This window comes from Gallus gallus, chromosome 5, assembly GCF_016699485.2.
Source record: "Gallus gallus isolate bGalGal1 chromosome 5, bGalGal1.mat.broiler.GRCg7b, whole genome shotgun sequence".
Classification (NCBI taxonomy): domain Eukaryota; kingdom Metazoa; phylum Chordata; class Aves; order Galliformes; family Phasianidae; genus Gallus; species Gallus gallus.
Genome location: NC_052536.1, coordinates 26,305,850 through 26,325,737, shown reverse-complemented (window position 1 = coordinate 26,325,737; position 19,888 = coordinate 26,305,850). Strand labels below are relative to the sequence as shown.

General features: G+C 41.3%; 1 protein-coding gene across 14 annotated transcripts in view; it reads left to right on the top strand.

Moving 5' to 3' along the window:
* Window positions 1–19,888, top strand: part of RGS6 (regulator of G protein signaling 6) — a 234,561-nt gene that overhangs the window by 111,382 nt on the left and 103,291 nt on the right. For 2 of the 14 annotated variants that reach the window (XM_046941387.1, XM_040700592.2), the window contains exon 1: window positions 2,179–2,245. The exons of the other annotated variants lie outside the window; for them this stretch is intronic. In XM_046941387.1, the coding sequence (XP_046797343.1) occupies window positions 2,237–2,245 (9 nt within the window). In that variant the 5' untranslated portion in view covers window positions 2,179–2,236. Of the gene's footprint in view, window positions 1–2,178; window positions 2,246–19,888 lie in introns of those variants that run through there. 14 annotated transcript variants of the gene reach the window in all.

Genomic DNA, 19,888 nt, shown 5'->3' with positions numbered 1-19,888 from the left:
AAATGCATCCTACCAAAAGAACTGGTCTTTAGCACGTGGGGCATAAATAACCACAAAGCTATAAGCCCCGTACATTACTGCAATCCAGCTGCCCCTGGTGCCAGAGGTCAATGGGTAGCGATGGCCATTCTCACTCCGTGTGTACCATAGGCCCCTAGGGCAAAGCTTAGACCTTTTCCATATTGCCTTCAAGAATGCTCACTGGTATCTATCCTGTGAGATGATCAATGAGTGAGAAGCTTTGCTGGGGCTGCCAAGCACATATCAAGCCTTTTGGGAGATGTTCTTTGTGTTGTGTTATCAATCTGTTTAATGTCACTGTTGTGCCTCGACACACCTGAGCAATGTGAAAGCACTGTATGCTTGCTCTTTTTCAAGGATAATGAATGTAGTGAACGCCATAGAGACATGGTATAATTCCCATTCCCTGGCACACCTCCTGGTACGTGCACTGGAAACAGGTGCCATGGAACCCTCCTGCCCTTTTGTGTAAACAAAGCTAGTAACATCTTGGGTTAAATTAGCATTAATCTGAATGCAGACAGCAAGTTGCCCAATAAAGCACATTCCTCACTTAAGCAAATCAATAAATGGCCACGTGTGACCTCCCAGCTCTTCTCTTACGCACCAAAATATGTCACCCTCAAGAAAACTTGCCATCATGAGTTGTAATCTTTTTTGTTTGCTTGTTATTAATCTGAGATGCTTAATCAATTTTCTGCTCTCTGAGGGCTGCCTTTTGCTGTCATGATATTGCTTCTTGAGACTGTTACGTTCTTCTGCTGCATAAATGCAGTTTCCCATTTAGTGAGTTGTGTACACTAAGAACCCTTTTCAGAAGGTCAAAACGCCTGCTCATATCAGACTTCTGTGCTCTGCAGACCCTATAAGGACTGACTGAGTTACCAACCAGGCTTACCCTTGAGTATCCTATTGAGGGCAGTGAAAGCAGTGCCTCCGTGCACATCCTGCAGCATAACGCAGTGACAGTGGCATCTGTATCTTACCAAGAAAAGCAACAAGCACTTGCTTATTTATAAGAAGAATCCAGAGGAAAATAAATCTGTTTACAATGTGTGCTGTTATTTAGTTGCTGTCAATAGCTGTGTTTGTTTAACTCTGGCGTACTGCTCCGGATAAGACTGATTGTCTCATTAAGGGAAATGAGTCAGGGAGAACATTTTTGAATCATTTGCTATTGATTTAAGTGGTCTCACTGTATGGGGGTAGCTGGTAGTGACAAAATGGAAAGAATTCTGAAGATTAAGGCACTTTGGAGATTCAAGGAATGAAGAAATGGGAATACTCCTAGTGTTTATAGGTGCAGGCCAGCATTCCTTTGTTATTTACTTGTACCTGTGACACCGATTCCCATGATGTGTGCAGGTAAACCACTCACCTCTTTTGTGCCCCACTTAATAGTAAAATGCAGGTGTTAGATGGATGCAGTGAACTGCATCTCTGCACGTGGGTACTTGCTGTGGATGCGGCTGAATTGCCTCACAGATATTTAAAAAGCGACTGCTAGTCCTTACATTTCACACTGATGCATCATGAGGTGAGTCACGGCTGTGACTCCACCACCGAGGTAGTGGGACAGGAGCAGCAAGTGTGCACACAGAATGCGCAGTGACCTTCTTGATAACCTCTCTGTAACAGTAACATAAATTCCTTTCCTCTCTCCTCTTAAAATTACCAGGGACAGGAAACCAATAAAGCACTTGAATTTCCTCAATTGCAGTGCCCGTGGCTGGCTTCAGCAGTCATCACTACCTCTCCCAGCCGGTTCCACTGCCCCAGTGGTATAAATCAACAGTATTTCTATTTAAGTTAGCTATTAACTTTGGTGTAAAACATCTCTAAGTGAAATCAAGTTTGATGTTGTCGGTGAGCCAACAGAATGTTCATTTAGGACAGGAATTCTCACATTTTGCTTCTCAAAGAAACACTACTTCAAGCTTTTCTATTTCACAAATACTTAATTCTGTCATTGTTGCTGTTTGTATGGGAACTGCTGAGTCACGGCCTGAACCACTGATTGAGCACCTGGGGAAAGGACCCGGTCAGCCCTGGGAGCACAGGTGAAGGCAATTCATGTGTATGACTGGAAGGGGAGGAGCCTGCCTGCACCTCTCTTAGACCCCCCCCCCCATTTAAGGGCTGACTGCCATTGGGGAAGGTTCTCTTTCTGGAGACCTCTCCTTGGTGAAGCTTTCTTGTGTGAATTCAGAATCTTATGATACGAGTGAGTAATTTTCTTCCTTTATAGCACCTTTCTATTGTTCTGGTCCTTTTGTCATCACACCTCTGTTGTAATGCCTTTTCTGTTGTATTGATCTGTCCAGAGGCTACACTGTTGTTCTATTGCATTTTGTGAAAGAAGATTGGAAAGCAGTGCATGTCAGTGTAAAATTTATGCTGTATAACCAGGCTTTAATACTCTGTCTTGAATCAGTCTCTTGAAGGAAGGAGTCCTTGGCTTGAGGAAGGGCTATAGGAGCGCTCTCATGGGAGTTTCATTTATTCCTATTACTTCAGGAAGGAAGGGAAAGAGAAGGTTTTTGCTTTCTGAGCTTTTCATTGACTTTGACTACTTGTTGCTCTCTTTGCTGACGTGCCTCCTGGGGAAGCCCTAGGAACAGGTATGAAGAGGTGCTTTTGTGGTTAACAGGCCAATCCAGGGTAGTATTTATAACTTGTTTTCACCTTGTCCTACCAGCCTGGCCTCTGTCCTTCCCCCAGAGAAGGCAACAAGTTCACGAAGGAACTTATGCGAGGTATGGGAAGAAGGCATGTTAGCATTAGTAAAGGCAGGCGGATCTTATGTTAGCATTGTACCAAATTTCAATACTGGCAGATAAAATTACTCTTGCTGCTGAACTAAATATGAGTGAAGAACTCTGTGAAAGTGCAAACAACCTCAAGTCATGACTTCTCAGGATTAGTCCTATTGTTGTAGTAATCATCTTGTTTAATTGCATTAAGCCTTGCTGCATTTACGTTTATTTTAAAACTTCCAAAATCACTTCTCCTGAGATTTAATTTTCAGATAGCCCAAGCAGAAGATAAAGAAAATACTAGCAGTTATGGCAGTCTCTTTACCTATTGTTTCACAAGACTTCTTTTCTCATTTCTTTCAAAAAGAGGTTGACCTTAAGACTTATTAAAAACAATGAAAGTGTTGGTCCTCTCTAGGAACACTGTGATTCCGCAGCACTTCAATGCTGATTTTTCAGCATTTTTTTTATTTAGAAAGCTACAGATCAGCAGTGTGGTAATATGGAGACTTTGCTGATTCCTGAGTAGATCAGAAACAGGCAAAAGAAGGGGGCATGGAAATCCTAACCAATTTTGGTAGGTGGGTCTCAAATCATCAAATTTTGAGTTAACTGCAGTATTTCTTTTTTGATGAATCTAAGTAGGAACTTAAGTAGAAAACATCAATATCTGTAAATTTGAAATCCTTCCTTTTTAAATAGCAGTGCATGGTTTGAATCGAAGAAGGTAAATGCCTTTGAAGTATTCAAGTCTTTTACCATAGCTTCATATCTGTCTGGAAAGTGGAAAAAGAACGCGTCTTTGTAGGGAAATTGTATTTGTGCTGAAATTCAATCCCAATACTGAATTTACAAAAACAATCTGATTTACTAGGTTTAGTAGCATGCCATTTCTTCTGCAGATAAGTTAGAGAAAGCATGTAATTTATAGAGTATATTGCAAATGGAAGGCAACTGTCACTCATTCGATATCAGCATTTTAATGGCACTTGTTAGGCTTTTGACTGATTACTCAGACATCTGTATGGGCCGAAAATGATGGGTGAAGTAGTCTGTTGGGTCTGGAAATGCTATTTAGAGCAGGAAGTTTTTGTTAAGTTTCATTAAATATTCAATTTCCAGGTGCATGGTTGTGGAAGTTGTTTTATATTCCGGGAGAGAAAAGTTATTGCCTTAGGGGTAGAACAGAGGAAAAAAGTATGACCAGTGCTACAGCAAATAGAATGATATTCCAACCAATATAGTTCCATAAGTTGCTAACTGTGCCCTTGGTTCTATGCTGTGCTTTGTGCCCATGGCAGCAGCCACTGCAGAACCACCTGGACAATGGGGTGCTCTTGTGACAACACGAAATAGGTGCTAAATAACAGATTGAGAAGGAGGGGGGCGTGGGGGAGGGGCAGGAGATATTTTTCTAAAAGGCTCTGTGGCTTCAGGTCGTGTCTTTAGCGCTCCAACAAGGAACAGGCAAGACTTTATCAGGGAAAGGATACCCCTGGGACAAACTAGTCATGAGAGGAGAGAGGTCTGTCTTCCCCTTTGCATGACTCCTCTGCACCCTTCTCCCCAAAAGAAAAGGCTTGTGCAGATGCCAGAGTGGCCACGGAACCTACTGTGAGTGGGGCTGCTCTACAGAGGAGGCAGGAAGGGATGAGGCCAGTGCTGCTGCTTCAGGCTGCAGATCCTGGGAGCTGCAGCGCTGGATTCCCACCTTCCTGGAGATGAACACTGAGGGCTTTAATCACAGCTTTTTGCACAACTGTGATTTGTCTAATAACTGTGCATTGCCTGTAGCAGGCAAGTCTTGTCCACTTCCCTGTCTTCACATTGGATAAATATAGATCTCCTTTCCTTTAAATAAAAGATTGGTCTGTGTAAGGCTAATACAATGATTCATGTAATAAGTTTATTTAAATTCCTCCCATGCATTATAAAGTTGCTGCTTTATCTTTACTGGGTAGTTTTGGTTTAAAATTTTCATATATTGAACAAGAAACTGAATAGGAGGAAACTTCTATAGCTTGTTATCTGCAAAATGTTTTGGAGAGTGGATGACTTCTGAAAGCCATATTTAATGAATAATATTTAAAATAATACCATCTTGCTAAACTTGTTTTATAAGGGTCAACTTAGAAAAATCTCTTCTAAATTGTTATGCTTACACAATGACTGATTCTAGATCTATAGAAAAGCAAAAGACCTAAATAAGAAATATGAATAGAAGCAAAATCTCTTGTGCCTCACGTTTTGACAGTGTATGTGAGTAATGTGGTTTTACTGGTCCCCTTGCCTCTAGTTACCTTCCAGGCAGGGCTTTGAGCTTTCAATTGAGATCATAACTGCAACTATGAAATAATCTTTAGAGACTAATATTGTGGCATGTAAGCTGAATTATTGCCATAAGTAATAGGTAGTATTTATGAAAAGTAGATTTCACTGAGTGTGTTCTGTGATTTTAGGCTCTTGTCTACTGATAGTTTGTAACTTCATGTTCCCTTTTCCCTAGAAGCTTCTGGGTTTGGAAGACACCTGACCCCTACATACACTTAACGGAGGAGGGTCAGGGCGGTATAGTGAGTTCTCTGCTGTGTGTTTCCCTGTACATTTTTAAGTTATGTATTTTTCCTATCTTTGGGAAGTAGATGTTGAGAGGTTTTGCTTTTTTTTTTTTTGTGGGAAGTATTGGAATATGACTAGACCAGACGGTTTGCTCTCTGCTAGAAAATGTTACCTCCTACATTAGGACTGTGCTGTCAGTGCCAGTAGGGTTTCTTGTTTTCGAGGTAGCATGGGAGTTTCTGTTCCTTGTGCTCTTTGGAACAGGGTCTGATTGCATCTTTTGGTGGTGTCAGAGCTCCATCTGGGAATGAGGTGATCCGTGTTATTGCCAGTCAGCTTCTGTTACTCTGGAGATGTTGTTCACTTTGTAAACAAGTTCTGTTGCATTTCTCCTCCCTGTGCCAAAGGTAGAGCTATTTTTAAACAGCCCATCTCATGCCACAGCCAATAGCAAGCAGTTATCTGGTGGCCTTTTTATGCTCTGTGATTTGGATGGTGTGTGTGTGTTTCAGTGGCCACTTGAGTTTGCTCTGTTCGTAAGAACATCCCTGAGATGCTGCCCACCCAGCTTTCCTGAAGAGGGGCAGTGCTGCCTGGGAGAAAAAGTCAGGCTCATGAGCGCTTTCACCTGGCTAAATCAGCCTGCCTACAGCAGAGCCCAGGGGACAAGCAGTGCTCATACCGTGAAGAAGGGTTGTCAACTACTTTCTTGTATCTGTCCATCAATCTGTGTGTGGCAAAACTGCTAAGATCACTGCCCATACACATCTTTAAACTGAATGTAGGAAGAGCAGAAGCTTCTGTATTTTCCAGATACATCATTTTGACATGCTGAAGTGTAGTCAGGCCTGATGATAGCAAGAAGTGGGGAGCTGTGATTATGTCTTACATTTGGGAAACATTTACTTAACAAATGGTCGGGAACAACATCTCATTATTTTCATTTATGTGAGGTTTTTTTTATTACCATTAAATGGGTTTACATAAGTTTTGTGAGTTGTGATGTAAATATTGAGTTGTTTATTTTGAAGCATCATTTACTTATGCTTAGTAGAAAAAGAATCATTTACCCTCAAAAGGAAAACTGAAGACCTACCATTTCCCGGTGTTTGCATTTAATTGTAATTTTTTTAAATTTCTTTCTCTTTTTAAAATCTTCTGAATCTCTTCTGGAAGTCATTGTTGAAAAAGTTGTTTTAATCGACTATTTGATATCTTTTTGTTTTGTGCAGCTACATGAGAATTTTGGATCATGTAAAATTATTGTTCTATAGCATACACATCCAGAGAAGAAGTGCACATTTCCATCCAGTATGTGGAAATGACATGGTGTGTCACAAGGTGTAGTATTGTAGCAGCTAAGTGCATAAGAACCTAAACTGTTGTGATATCAGTTATTCTTCTTTGGACACCTGATCTTTGTATCAAGAGATCAGGATTTACTTTTTCTAATACTGGAACTGTAAAATAGTTAAGTACTTGTTCAGTGTTCATAGCAGTTTGCTTGACTGTCTAACAGATTATTATAGGTGTTAGATGGTTTTTTGAAACATCTGTCCCTAGAGTAATCAGAGCACTGTAAGGATTAGCAGTGTGTGCTGTGAGTGCAGTCAAGGCAGTGGAAGCAGGAGAGGGAAGTGCAAGGCTTCATTTCTGTCCCAGTTGCCATCTAGTTTCTCCAGGTGCACTGGGATGTTGCAGGGACCTTAGGGGGAGAGGAACCACTGGTGCTGCAGGCAACACTTCAGATCATGAAAGACATGAGTTGTGTGCTATGCTGGTTTCAAGTCCAGTTTCCTTTACTACATAAAATCAGTGTTAGACATTATGCTGCATTCTTAACTCTTTATTCTGCAGATGCGTTACTCCCCAAGTATTGCAAGTTACCTGAGATCACCAAACAAGCTCAAAGATGAACAGATTTAATCTAGTGAAGTGGTTGCTATTCTTGAATACGAATCTACAGACAGCATTACCAAAAGGAAATCTAAATCGGGAGAAGGAAGGCAGTGGGGGGATTGGATGTAGCTCCATTTTCTGTTCCAGGTCTGCTTTGTCCTCTTGACTTCTCCCTGCCTTAATCAAAGATAAGTGGCAGTGAGGAAAGGTTCTCTTGTATTTCTTCTGCACTAGCTTTATCAACTTTTTAAATAACGCTAACGCTATTAAGGTTGCATTGATTTCTACCATGTGACTCTCTGCTCTTGCAGTCCCCTCTGCATCTCTTGCAGGTTGAGTTTCTTTGGGGGAGATTACCGTATCCTCTAGATTACTTCTGTATGTTCTGTAATTCTGTGAAGTATTTTCTGTATGTAAGTTGTCCTAGCACCTAGTCAGTGTTTAATTTGTTGCCAGCTCTTTACATTATTACTGCTCATTTTGTGGTTATTATAGACAAAGTTCTTGGTGTTTATGTGCTTTGCAAAAAAAAGTTCCTTATTTTCCTACTTACTGTTTTACTATTAAAGCAGAGATAGATGTTAATCCCATGAAAACGCAACTGCCCTGCATTACCTAGATATCTCTGCCTACATCTGTACCAGGACTAAAGAACTTCTGCTTATGTTCAGTGCTAAAGCAACTACTCAACTATGCATTCCTATGGTTGCAAAATGTAAAATGCATTCATGTCTTTGAAGGTGAGGTCTTCAGTGAGCATTAACAAAAACTTTCACCCCCAGTAGTGGAAATGCTAAGTCACAGCCTGAACCAGTGATTGAGCACCTGGTGGGAAGACAGGACCAACCCAGGGGAGCTCAGGTGTATGCAATGCATCCCAGTGACTGGAAGGGGTAGATCCTGGCTCCACTCCTTCCCAGACCTCATTTAAGGGTTGGCAGAGGAGACATGGGTATCTTGCTGGAGCTTTCTGTGTACCTGAGGCCTTCCAGGGATAAGCAGATTTTTTCATTTGTTTCTGTGTCTATGGCTGCTGTATTTGCGCCTGTCCTTACTTACTGAAGCCTAGGACTTTGCTGCTTCACTATCATTGCAGTGTTTTCCATCGTGTTACAGTATTGCACCCCCCAGCTAAGAAGTTGAACTAATCTGAATACCAACAAAATCACCCTAGATGGCCCAGCTTGAATGACAATCTTAGACTACATGACATCGAGACTGTCCAACCTCGGACATGCTATTACTCTGAAAAGGCTCATTTGAGACCAAAACCCTCTTAGAGTAACTTCTACTGAAAGATGATTTGCTGTGGTGGGGATTGCTTTGCCTACTTGTGTGTGCGAGACTTGAGTTAATTGTCTTTTTTTATTGCTGTTAATTAAATTTATAGTGTAATCACTAGCAGTTTTCTTTATTGTTTTCATTATTAATTATGCTGATAAATACTTACAGTGGTAACAATTGTTACTGAGAATTTCTAGGTTTAAACATCAGTAGAAGGAAGAAATGTTTACTCCAAGTATTTTACTATCAATTCAGAGGCTTTTAATGTCTGGGTGATGGTTTGAGAGTTAATTATATCCTACAGTTTGACTCTGGTTTGCATAGTCACTTTCATCACCTAAGGAAAGTAATCATGCCAATTTTTTCAAAATGAATTTATTTATGCCCACTTTCTATGTATTTATTTGTAGCTGATAAGCAATTAAAAGTTTTAGGCAGATGTTTTAAAATAAAGTAACTACAAAGTCTTCACTTTCTTCCCTCCTTGCAAAAAGTTCCTTTTGAATTACTTTCATGGTAGTTACTATTTGTCTTAAATGCTGAGTACCAGTAACAGCCAGTTTTTCAGCACTAAGGCAAAATCGAATTTCTAAGAACAATACAACTCTTGAAAAGCATCTTTACAACTATAAAATGGTTTGCAACTGTTTTAAGAGGTATCTACCAACTTCTACACTATGGTTCTAATGAGGCAACTTTCAAATAAGTCTCTTTGGTGGAGCCTGGGCTTGGCTGGGCTACTTGCTGCAACAGGACATGCTTTAGTTTTGTGAATGTAACCTCCTCCAACTCTTAACTAGTGACTGGCCAGACCATTGCAGTCATCATGAAGAGATGAGTCCAAGAACACCAGAGGTTATTAAAATAGCCGTTCTCGCCTTGTCTTGGAAGGATAATTAAATTTGGTGAATATAGCTATGTCAGATAGAAAGTACACGGTAAATCAAAATATATTCCCCTTGTAAGAAAGATACATAGTTAAGATGATGGTTACCTTGGGAATTTAATTGGTAATTTAAATTTGGAACAAACTAGCAATGAAACAGTATTGGTTTCCTTATACCATCAACAAATTGTAAATCTAGAAGCATGAGGGACTAGGTAAAAAAAAAAAAGTGCTGGTATTGTTGCTTTTAAATGCTGTGTCACTTTCTGTAGCGGAGGAATTAGGTTAAATGTAACCTTTCTTCCAGTTAGGGGAAAACAAAATGTTAATGAGGACTTTCAATTTTAAGAAATGGGAACAGTAGGTGCCTTTAGCTGTACCTTTCACTATTTCATCTTAGATAGAAATGGCTGTCTGCCCAACTTAGAATTATCCATGTTTATGGTTCTTGGTTTGCTACATATGGACTTTGTCTCTAGGAATGCTGATGGAGAGCAGCTGCTCAAGTGAAATCAATGCATCTAAATGAAGTTGATTCCTGGGTGTGGTTGAGGCAGAATAGTTACTCCTTTCTGCTAATTATTATTTTTTTAAAAATATGGTTTGTGACCAAGCTGTTTTGAGCTGCTCTTCCAGGGGCCTCAGTGGTCTGGACAAATACTGGGGTGAGAGATTAGGACAGTCTTCTTGGTTCAGTCATCGACTGTCAAACTCTGCATTTTTTAATTGAAGTTAATGTTTTGAAGCTGATAAAAGAGCTTTAAGAAAACAGGTGTCTGAGAAAAGACTGCCTGAAGTGAATATGTGAGGAAGGACTGGAGAAGTTCCTTTAGCTTAAGTTGCATTCAGTATTTAAGTCTTCTCCTCTGTAAAAAACCTCTTGACTTGTAAGGAAATGTGTTCACAAAGAAGCATCCATTTAACTTGGTTGCTTATGTGTAAGTGGTGATATATGTACATTATATCAAGTGTAAAGCATGTTTTTGCTATGAATGCTGTAAATATATATATTTATATAATACTCTGTTAGCATGAGAGGCATTTCAGATGTGATTAAGAGCAGGGCAATCAATCTTGGAGAGGAGAAGAAGAATGATGTAAGGATTGACGAAGTTAGTCAATGTTAGTACAATTGTCTACTGACTTGGATAGTAGCATAGCTGTCAGCGTCTGAAATTACATGGTTTGAGAGCAAGGGCAAAACTTCCTTAGCTGTAAAGCCAGCTGTTGAAAACTGGAAATTTCAGAAGTATCTATTACACACGTGCTAGAGTTTGTACCATTCAAACCCAAAGGTGATGGTGAGAGTTGAGTATTGCTGGTTGTGTTAATACAGCTTAACTTTTATGGTAGTAAAACACTTCTTCTGCATGTGAGTATCATTACTGATTTCGGCAGTCTTGAGTTGTTATACAAATGAGTCTCTGCTCCTTTGGGCCCTTGGTTTTTGCAGACAGCCTGGATTAGAACATCTTGCAGCTTTATTTATAACAAAGTACAAGAGATAATTGAAATGCCTGACGAGCAAGAGAATGGGGGACATACCTCACAGCTAAGGCTCATTATAAGTGACACTGCTTCTCATTTTGGATCTAAATTAAATACAGGCCATATAAATCTTCTTCTGTCCAGCTATTTATAAGTCACAGAAGCACAGACCTGCTCTTCAATTTGTCAGATATGCTTCCAAATTAAGCCCAGAACTGACTTTTTTCTTTCCAAGCCTACCCTATACCAGTGTTTGACGTCATGAATTATGGTCTCATGTTTCTGCTCTAAAAATAAGAGAGGTTGTACTTTCCCTATGTAAACATTAGTAGAATGAACTTCCCATTTTCTGGTTCCCAGCCCCTTGCGTTTATCCCTCACTGCTGGGCAAATCGTGCAGTTGTGTGAATGTCTGACAGATCTGCTGGGTTTGAGTCCATGCAGGAAATTTTATCTTTTTCTTTATTTTGGGAGGGAAGGATGTGACCTCTCTGAAGTTTCTGAAATCCAGCAGCACACAGTTTGTCCTTGGGAGTATTTCATCACCCCATTATCCCTACCCTCTGATGACACCTGTTGTCAGCAGCATGTTGTCTGGTTCAGCAGCAAAACCAGGGCAAAAGGGCATTACAGATTCCTGACAGAGACCATGTCAGAGAAGCCAGCAATTATTTTTGCCACTCACATGAAGTAGAGAAGGCTGAAGGAGAATTCATCATGTTTTAATCATTAAGGTAGTGGATAGGATAAGTGAATGCAGAGTCGGTATTCAGATCTGCAATGGCCTGATTCAATGAAGGGTTCCTCTGACTTGTGCTTTCTCCATGTATGTCTGCTGCATTCATCACTCTGGAGCATCCACCAAGTGCTCGCATCTGTGGAGGAGCTGATGCAGATGTGCTCTTGTTGAAAGTGTGTGAGAAAAGTGGCTGTGGGCAGTCCAACAGGAAGGAAATGGTGTGTGGCAGAGTGAATTTAACTAAGTCAGAAGCTAATTGCTGTCTCCCACAAATATTATAACACAAGGAAGGGAAAAAAGATAGTGATTTTCAGGCTTACTGAAGTCTTTCCATGGTGTTCGTGCCCACAGAGTTCTCATTGTCCCTTTTAATTCCTCAACTCTCTGCAGTGCAGGAGCTTCTCAGTCAGTTTCAGTTGACATTGTATTGTCTTAGGGTAGTCTCTGTTTTCACATGCAAATTTACTTCAAGATGCTGAAAAGGGATTTAAGTAGGGTGCCAGAAAACTCATGGGAAAGACGCTGTAGTTTTTCCCCAAACATTTAAGCAGAAGAAATTCTCAGGCGGTGAGGGACAGACTCCCACATGCGTGTCTTTTTTGTGCCAGAAAGGCTTGCCTCGTTGGCCCAAAAAGAAGGGGGGGGGGGGGGACCTGCAAAAACTAAATGCCATCCCCAGTGTACAGAGAGGAGAAGGCTGCAGGATGCTGCAGTTGGAGAGCTAGGATCTGCTGCTGGGTGGAAGCTGGAGTGCGTGGCATTTGGGTTCCCTCTGCTGGCTCAGCCTTGGCCACAGCCTGTGTGATGGGAGAATGTTCCTCCTGAAAGACATCCTTGGTGACTTCGTTCTGGGACCTTTTGTAGCTATCGCGTCTTTGGGTTGAGGGGCAGGAGTAAATGTACACCTAACTCTCTGAAATAAGGGATTCTGAGTTTAAGCAGGAGCTTTAAGTTAATGCACACCTCAATGCTAAACCTGGTGGGAATGGCTTAGGTATGTGTTTCTGTGGTTTTTCTGTGTGAAGATCTTAATGATGACTTTGGCAAGGGACAGCAGAGCGGGCTGTACTTCCAACACCTCATGAACCTTGGCTCTTGTCACCACCCATGATGTCACTGGCTACACAGCCATGCACGTCACACTTTCAGGCGTAATGAGACAGAAATAACAGCCTTTAGTTTTTTCTTGCTTTCTTTGAACACTATCAGCTGTTAAGTGTCAGTGAAGTTGGCCTGTGGTCATAAAACCCAATGTGACTTCTGAAGCCAGGACTTGCTTCTAGCTTACTTATTGACTCCTCAGCTGAGTTTTTTCCACTTGTCAAAGCAACCTTATGAAGTGGAGTGGGTGCTGGAAGGCATACCTGAGTTTTGAAGTGTCACAGAGATACCAACTGTAGTGTTATTGCTCTTCCAACAGAGCAGGCGAGAGCTTGCACAGCCCCAGGTTGAGCAGCACTGTGTCCATGCATGGTGACCCATACATAGTGTAACAAGGTCCTGGGTCAACCCAGAGCCAGGAAACTGAGACAGCAGGGGCTGATGCAGCACTTACCACCTGTTCAGTGTGACAGTGACAGCTTCACACATGAGTGGCTGAACAAAAATCCCAGAGATCTCAGTGCAGAATAAGCACTGGTACCCTACTGGCACTCTGCATGTGTCCTAAGTTGCTTATGCATTATGTAAACACAAGGTTGAAATCAGTGAGGTACCAGTGACAGTGAATGTGGCATGAATGGGGCCAGAATCATTCCTACCATTTTAGACTCTTTCTAAATATGGTACCAGCTAGGTCAAATGACAACAGCGCAGTGTGTGTGAGGCACTCACTGCATTAGGTACCTATTTGGTGTTGAATTCCTGGATAGATGAATATATTGATTCAAGGCACACTAACTCAGATGATTATGGATGTTTTTTTTTAATAAACTGAAACTCTATTTGAAAACAAAACAAAACAAAAATCAGCACTCATGGAATTTTCCCTGAAAAATCCAAACTGGGGAAAAGTCGATGGAAAGTTTTCACTAAAGCAAGCCATGAGAAGATATGATGTTCCATTAAAATAAACTGTATTCTGGTAAAAGGTGACAATAGTAAAAAGAATGACCTCATTTCAGAAACTCAGGTAAGAAAGTGCCTTTAAATGCCATGCCCCAGAAGATCTCCTCTGAGGGTTTTGACAAGTAAGAAAAGAATTGTTTAAACTTGGCACTCTCCATAAGGTTAAAAATGTGAACATTTTTCACACAAGATTTAGTATTAACAGGGTTTTGGAAGTGTTCTCTCTTAGCAGGGTGGCTACTCCTGCTTTGTTGTTTTTTAGTTTATTTAGAAAAATGCCTTTTTCCAAAAATTTGGATAGAAATGGAAAAGCTTCCTATGCAACCACAAGGGAGGGAATTCTGAATTTAGCTTCCCCATAATTGTGTACTAGGGATGCAACTGTTGATGCACCTGGAAAAAAAGTGTTTATTGCTATGATTAGGAAAATGAGGAGGAATTAAGGGGCTTGCATCAATCATTGCACTTATGTCTTCCTGAATTTTAGATGTCATTGTGTTTTTACTTTTGGTGTTTAAAATAAAAATCTGTTTTAAGGGGTCCCACCTGGCTTAAAAGACACCAGTGTGTTAGAGAAAGTGTTATTTTCCTTTTAGGTTAAAAATAGGTTAGCAGTACTAGTTCTTTCTGTCATTCTCCTGGACTGCCTTTTGTTTGTGGAAGGGACCAGAGAAGAACTTAATTTTACAACTGCCTTTCAGGTTCTTTAAACAGTTAAAAATGCATGTGTTCAGCAATCCCTTCAAAATAGAAAGTGAAGGAGTCAGAGATGAGTGTTTGGAACTAGATGTGAACTTAGATTCAGATCAGTTTATGATGATGCTCAAAGTTTTCTTTGAGCAGACTACTTCCTCTGCAGTAAAGAATCTCTGATGAAAAGAACCTGGGAGCTGAATCATAGAATCTCAAGGTTGGAAAGGACCTATTAGATCATTTAGCCCAACCATCCTCCCACTACCCTTGCTACCACAAGCCACTAAACCATAGGTACCAAGCTGAACATCAGTCGGCAACATGCCTTGCTGCTAAGGCAAATGGTGCGTTAGACAAAGTACAGCCACCAGGTCAAGGAAGGTGATCCTTCCCTTCTAATTAATGCTGGTGAAGCTGCAACTGGAATGGGAGGCTTAGTTCTGAGCCATCTCAGTTCAACAGAGATGTCAGCATACTGGAGAGGGCCACCACATGGCAAAGGGTCTGGAACATCTCTCCTGTAAGAAGAGATTGAGAGAGTTGGGACTGTTCAAGCTGGAGAAGAGGAGGCTCGGGGAGGTCTCATCAATGTCTGTAAAAACCTGAAGAGAGAGCATGAAGAAGATGGAGCCTGGTCCTTTCTGTCATGCCCAGGGCTGGGACAAGCGGCCATGGGCACAAACAGACACTAGAGTTTCTGCATAACTATCAGGAGACACTTGTGTGCTGTGTGGGTGACAAAGCACTGGCACAGGCTGCCCAGAACAGCTGTGGAGTCACCTCCTTGGGAATCTTCAGATGCTGCCTGGCTAGCCTTGCTTGAGCAGAGATTGGACTAGATGGGCTCTGAGGACCATGCCAACTCCACCCATTCTGTGATTCTGTGGCAGCAGTGCCCAGAGTGGAGTCCTGGCAGCTCAACCACAATTCTTGAGCCCATACCAAATGTAACTTGCTTTATACTTACAAAATTTCATCTACCAAATAGCAGCCGTAGGGCAGGTTTCCCATATATATAAAGGTCCTGTATACCTCTTGTTCTGGTATGAGGCTTTGAGGAGGTTGTGAATTGCTTTCAAGTGTTCTCTCATCTTCTTTGCACAGTAACACCGCAGCTGCAATTTATCATTCATTACATGAGAGCCTTGCGGTATTGAGTCCCAAGATATTTACAGTAAAGAAATGTCATCTAAATATTAATGTATGATCTCTTTTTACCAAGTTTAGTAAGGATATGAGGAGAAAGTCGGATACTAAGCACTATTTCCCAAACTTTCTCATTGTAATCATTCACAGATCAGATTGATAGCAACTTCGGGGAAAGCCCCTCTCTAAGCCTGGAGAGGACTGGAACCTTAGCATTTCACCATGAAATCACTCTCAGCTAATTTGAGTTATTGTTTTTTCTAGAAATTTCTTCACAGGTTGTAACTTTGATTTATCCAGTGCAAACCATTTGATTGTTTGCTGCTGTGGTGTCGTACAATGTCTGAAACAGTTTTATAAAGTCTGTCCTTATTGTGTCTGTCATTTCTGCAAAACTAAAGTAAGCACATTAGAGGTTGGCTGGTAGTTTAGGCAATGACTTTGGACTTTATCCACATTTGAAAACCTACTAAAAAGTTTGCTCGGTGATTTTTTTTTAACAGCATTTTTTTTACCCGCATCATAGCTACAAGTATTCTTTTTTCTTAATGTGAGGTGAAACAAACCTGAATATGAATACTTTTAATGAACAGGTAGTGAATGAACTCTGGTTAAGTGTACATTTAAAAATAGAGAGGGCAGAGATGAGAACAGTTTTCTACCAATTTTCCATTAATTTATGGAACTTCAGTCTCTTCCAAATACTTTATACTTTTTACCAAGGATGATGAAAGTAGAAATGATGAAAAGTTTCTGGTAATTCTTATGTGCAAAGTAGTCCTATGTATCATCTATCATTATTTGTATTATATGCCCTTATTGTAACATTTATTTTCCTACTTTAGAGAAATGCAAGAACAACTGTTATGAAACACTGAGGGAATGAGGGTGGGAAGAGAAATGCTTTCTTCATCCTGTAGGCAATGGTATTATGCCCTGAGGCATGAGATTTGATTAAGCTGTCTCTTTGTATAACATTGCATAGCTGCAAATTTTATTGAACAGCAGTACTTGTTTTCTGTACTGCCTGAAAGCAGTGTAATACCTCTTGCTAGTGACTGGAGAACTGCTGAATCCTGGTGACAGTGAATTGTCATGACACGTGGCCATGGTGTTTTGATGATGCACAACAGCTCCTGGGTTGTGAAGGATGCTGCTGTGATTCATCTGCGGTACTGTGTGACAGCCTCTGCTCCCTCTTTCCTCAAGCCACTGCAATGGATGTCATCTCTGGTCTCTATCCCTCCTTTGACTATGGAAAGTTTTCCCTTTCCTTCTTCCCTTCCACCTTGTGCTTTTTTCTTGAGGAGTAAGAAGCATCTTTGTAGCTCTTTTCTAAGGTGTTTTCAATCAATCCCTGTATTATGTCTAGCGCTTAAAGTGAGAATCAACTGCCAAGTGTGTGGGCTTCGAGACCCTACTCTGATTGCTCATTGCTGTCATGCTAATTATTACACCTCCAGGTGCAATACACTTCAAGAATGTGGCCCCCACTGTTGCATTTAAAAGCAAAATCAGTAGGATGAGAGGAAGTTGGGCAGAAATACAGTTATAATTTAATAAGTTTATGATTTTAAGTCTTGTACTCTAACTTCCCCAGGCAGTTCCTTATCCTCACATGAAAAAGGGAGAAGGGCATGATAAGGCTTCTGCATTTTCTGTCAAGTCTGAGGGAATGAAGTTCCTCCTGGTTTCCTTCTTCATAATGAGCAATCTGTGTCTTCTCATTCTGCCACTGTAATTACTGGCGCATCAAAAGCTGGATCCAGATCTGGGATCAGAAAGCACTCTGGGCAGTGCTCCCTCAGTTGCCTGAGAATGACACTTGTGCCTTCCCTTGCATATGGCCAGCATGAGTGGAACAAAATCCTAAGGATTACTGTGGTGGCAAATTATGGGTTTTCAGGGTTCCAGTAGGTTGGTATGGGCGTGGAAATAGTGGAGCATGGGCAAACAGTGGTTGATATGCCCCTATATATGCACAGCACAAGGAAAGGAGATCCACCATTGCATTGTTAATGTGGTTTCCTTTTCTCCTCAATTCCTGTTTCTTTTTTAGGAGGTGTTGGGCAGTAGTGAAGTAGTAACAACCTGTTTGTAAGGTTTTCAGTGCTTGGGGGTACCTGATCTGATGTTATGAATTATCACTTACCAGAGTCAGCCAGAAGGTTGTCAGCATTATCAATTTCTGATGTGGATCTGAGTTGCAGAAATTTGAAAAACTGTGGAAAAGCACATGAAGACTCAAATAAACCCCAAACATATCTTATTTGGCACAGTTAGAAAGGCTATACTTGAAGATTATACAGCTAAACTTATCTGACAATGGGTGTAGTGCAGGAGCTCTTTTATTCTGATGTGTGTTGCTAATTACCACATTGTAGACAGGGTTTGTTTCTGCCTCAACGTGTCGAGCTCTGAGAGCAACCAAATTGGGTTAAATTGATTGCCTTGCTGAGGTAGAGTTTGATTGCAGTGCTGTGAGTAACACTACAAATTACTATGTGGCCCATGATCCTTCCTGAACACATACAGCGCTGCAAAATGCTATCTGAAGGATTAGCTGAGGTTTTCTTGGCTGGGATCTAAGTGTTTATTCTGATATAAATTTTACTGGGAAGACAGAATTTATGCTACCAAATATGTATCTTCTTGGAATGCTTGTAGCAAGCAAGCACGTACACTGAGAGTAGAATTAACAGATGCCATGGGCACTGGAGATGGCGTTTATTGTGAGATCCCTTTTTACTTTAATTATGGCTGGGAAGGCAATCTCCAGCAAGGCATTAAATTGGGTCAACAGCTAAAAAGGCTCAAGAACAGGCACTGATGACAGCGAGTGGTATATATACAGGAAATAACAGCAGCATGGTGCTGGGTGTGACAGGCTTTTCATGCTGTAAGGGTCCCATTAACATAGAAGTAATAATACATTAGAGAAAATACGGTTATCATGAGAAGATAAATTATTCTAGGATGTTAAAGCATTAGACTCAGCAGACTGCTTCAAATCCCGTGGGTTTGATTACTCTGTAGTAGCCGTATCCCCTGGAATTGTCTTGTACAGTAGCTGCTGCTAAGTATCTGCTTACTGCTTAATGAAACCACGTGGATGAGTGCTGTCATTATTAAAAGACTGCATATAAGCTTTTCAGGCATTGTCTGCCTTCCTATCTCCCCCTTCTAAAATCTTGCACAGCCCAGCCAAATCCTGTTCCATGGTTGAAAACAACAAAAATCCTGTCAGTTTTTCACTTTCATATGAGGGGCAGAGTGAAGCTGTCACTTTGGTTTCACAGACACAGTAACTGTGGGACTGAGTGACTTGACAAGTTATCAGTTTTAGAGGTGTGGGAGAGCATCTTGCCTTAGGGTTCCTTACAGAGAAATGGAGGTATGCTTTGCTAGAGAGAGAGAGAGATGTGGGGGAGCTGAGGTCACACAAGCTGATCCACTGGGACTGAGCAGGATTTGCCTAAAGTCCCAAATCAAAAACAATTTAACAGTGCTTTGCACTTACAGAGGGCTTTTCTCCAAAGCCTCAGGGAGGACATGAGAAGTCCCACCACGTGTTCTTTAACAGGTCTGAATGACTGTTGAGACTGGTGGTCCTGTACCTGTGCTCCAGCACCTGTCCCTCACCTGAGACAGCCTGGCTCCCTGCTGGGCAGCCCTCACCTCCCATCACTCCCTGCCCCTCTCTCACCAAACCCTTTTAATTTGGTTGCTCCCCAGCAGGGTCTTTTCTTCTGCTTGTTGCTGATGTGTGTCTAGGGCTCGTTAGTAAATGTAAATTTTACTGATTGGTAGAAAAAGGTACTCAGAATGATCTTGAAGAATAATAGATCAGGGAAGCGTGCTGTGCAGAACAGCTTGGGCTTTTGCTGTACTTTGCTGTTTCATTTTTATTTAGGTGCAGCAGTTAAAGGACCACAATAATGTATTTTTTAATGCCTCTCAATATGCCACTTGCAATAGCTGAAAGTGAAGCGCACTGCAGGTTTTGCAAACAGTATGTTCACCCCAAAATAATTTGTAGAGGGGAGAGTTGCTTAAGCTGTTTGAATAGATCCAGTCACACCAACATTGTTCCTCGAGCAGTTGCACTTGTGATTAATTGGGTTATTCATACAAATGTGACCAAGAGCTCTGAGTCAGACACAGTGTAGGCAGTCGATGTGCAAACTTTCCTTCGCAGCTCTGCCGGTGCAGCTTTACTCTGATTTTTAACTGCTCCTCGTACTATTTTGGTGTCAGGCCTCCTGGCCATCACCAGGCACCCAAATGTATGTATGTGCATGCATGGCTGTGCCTCGGTTGTTGTGCCATGCTCTTATTCCAGCTCAGGCT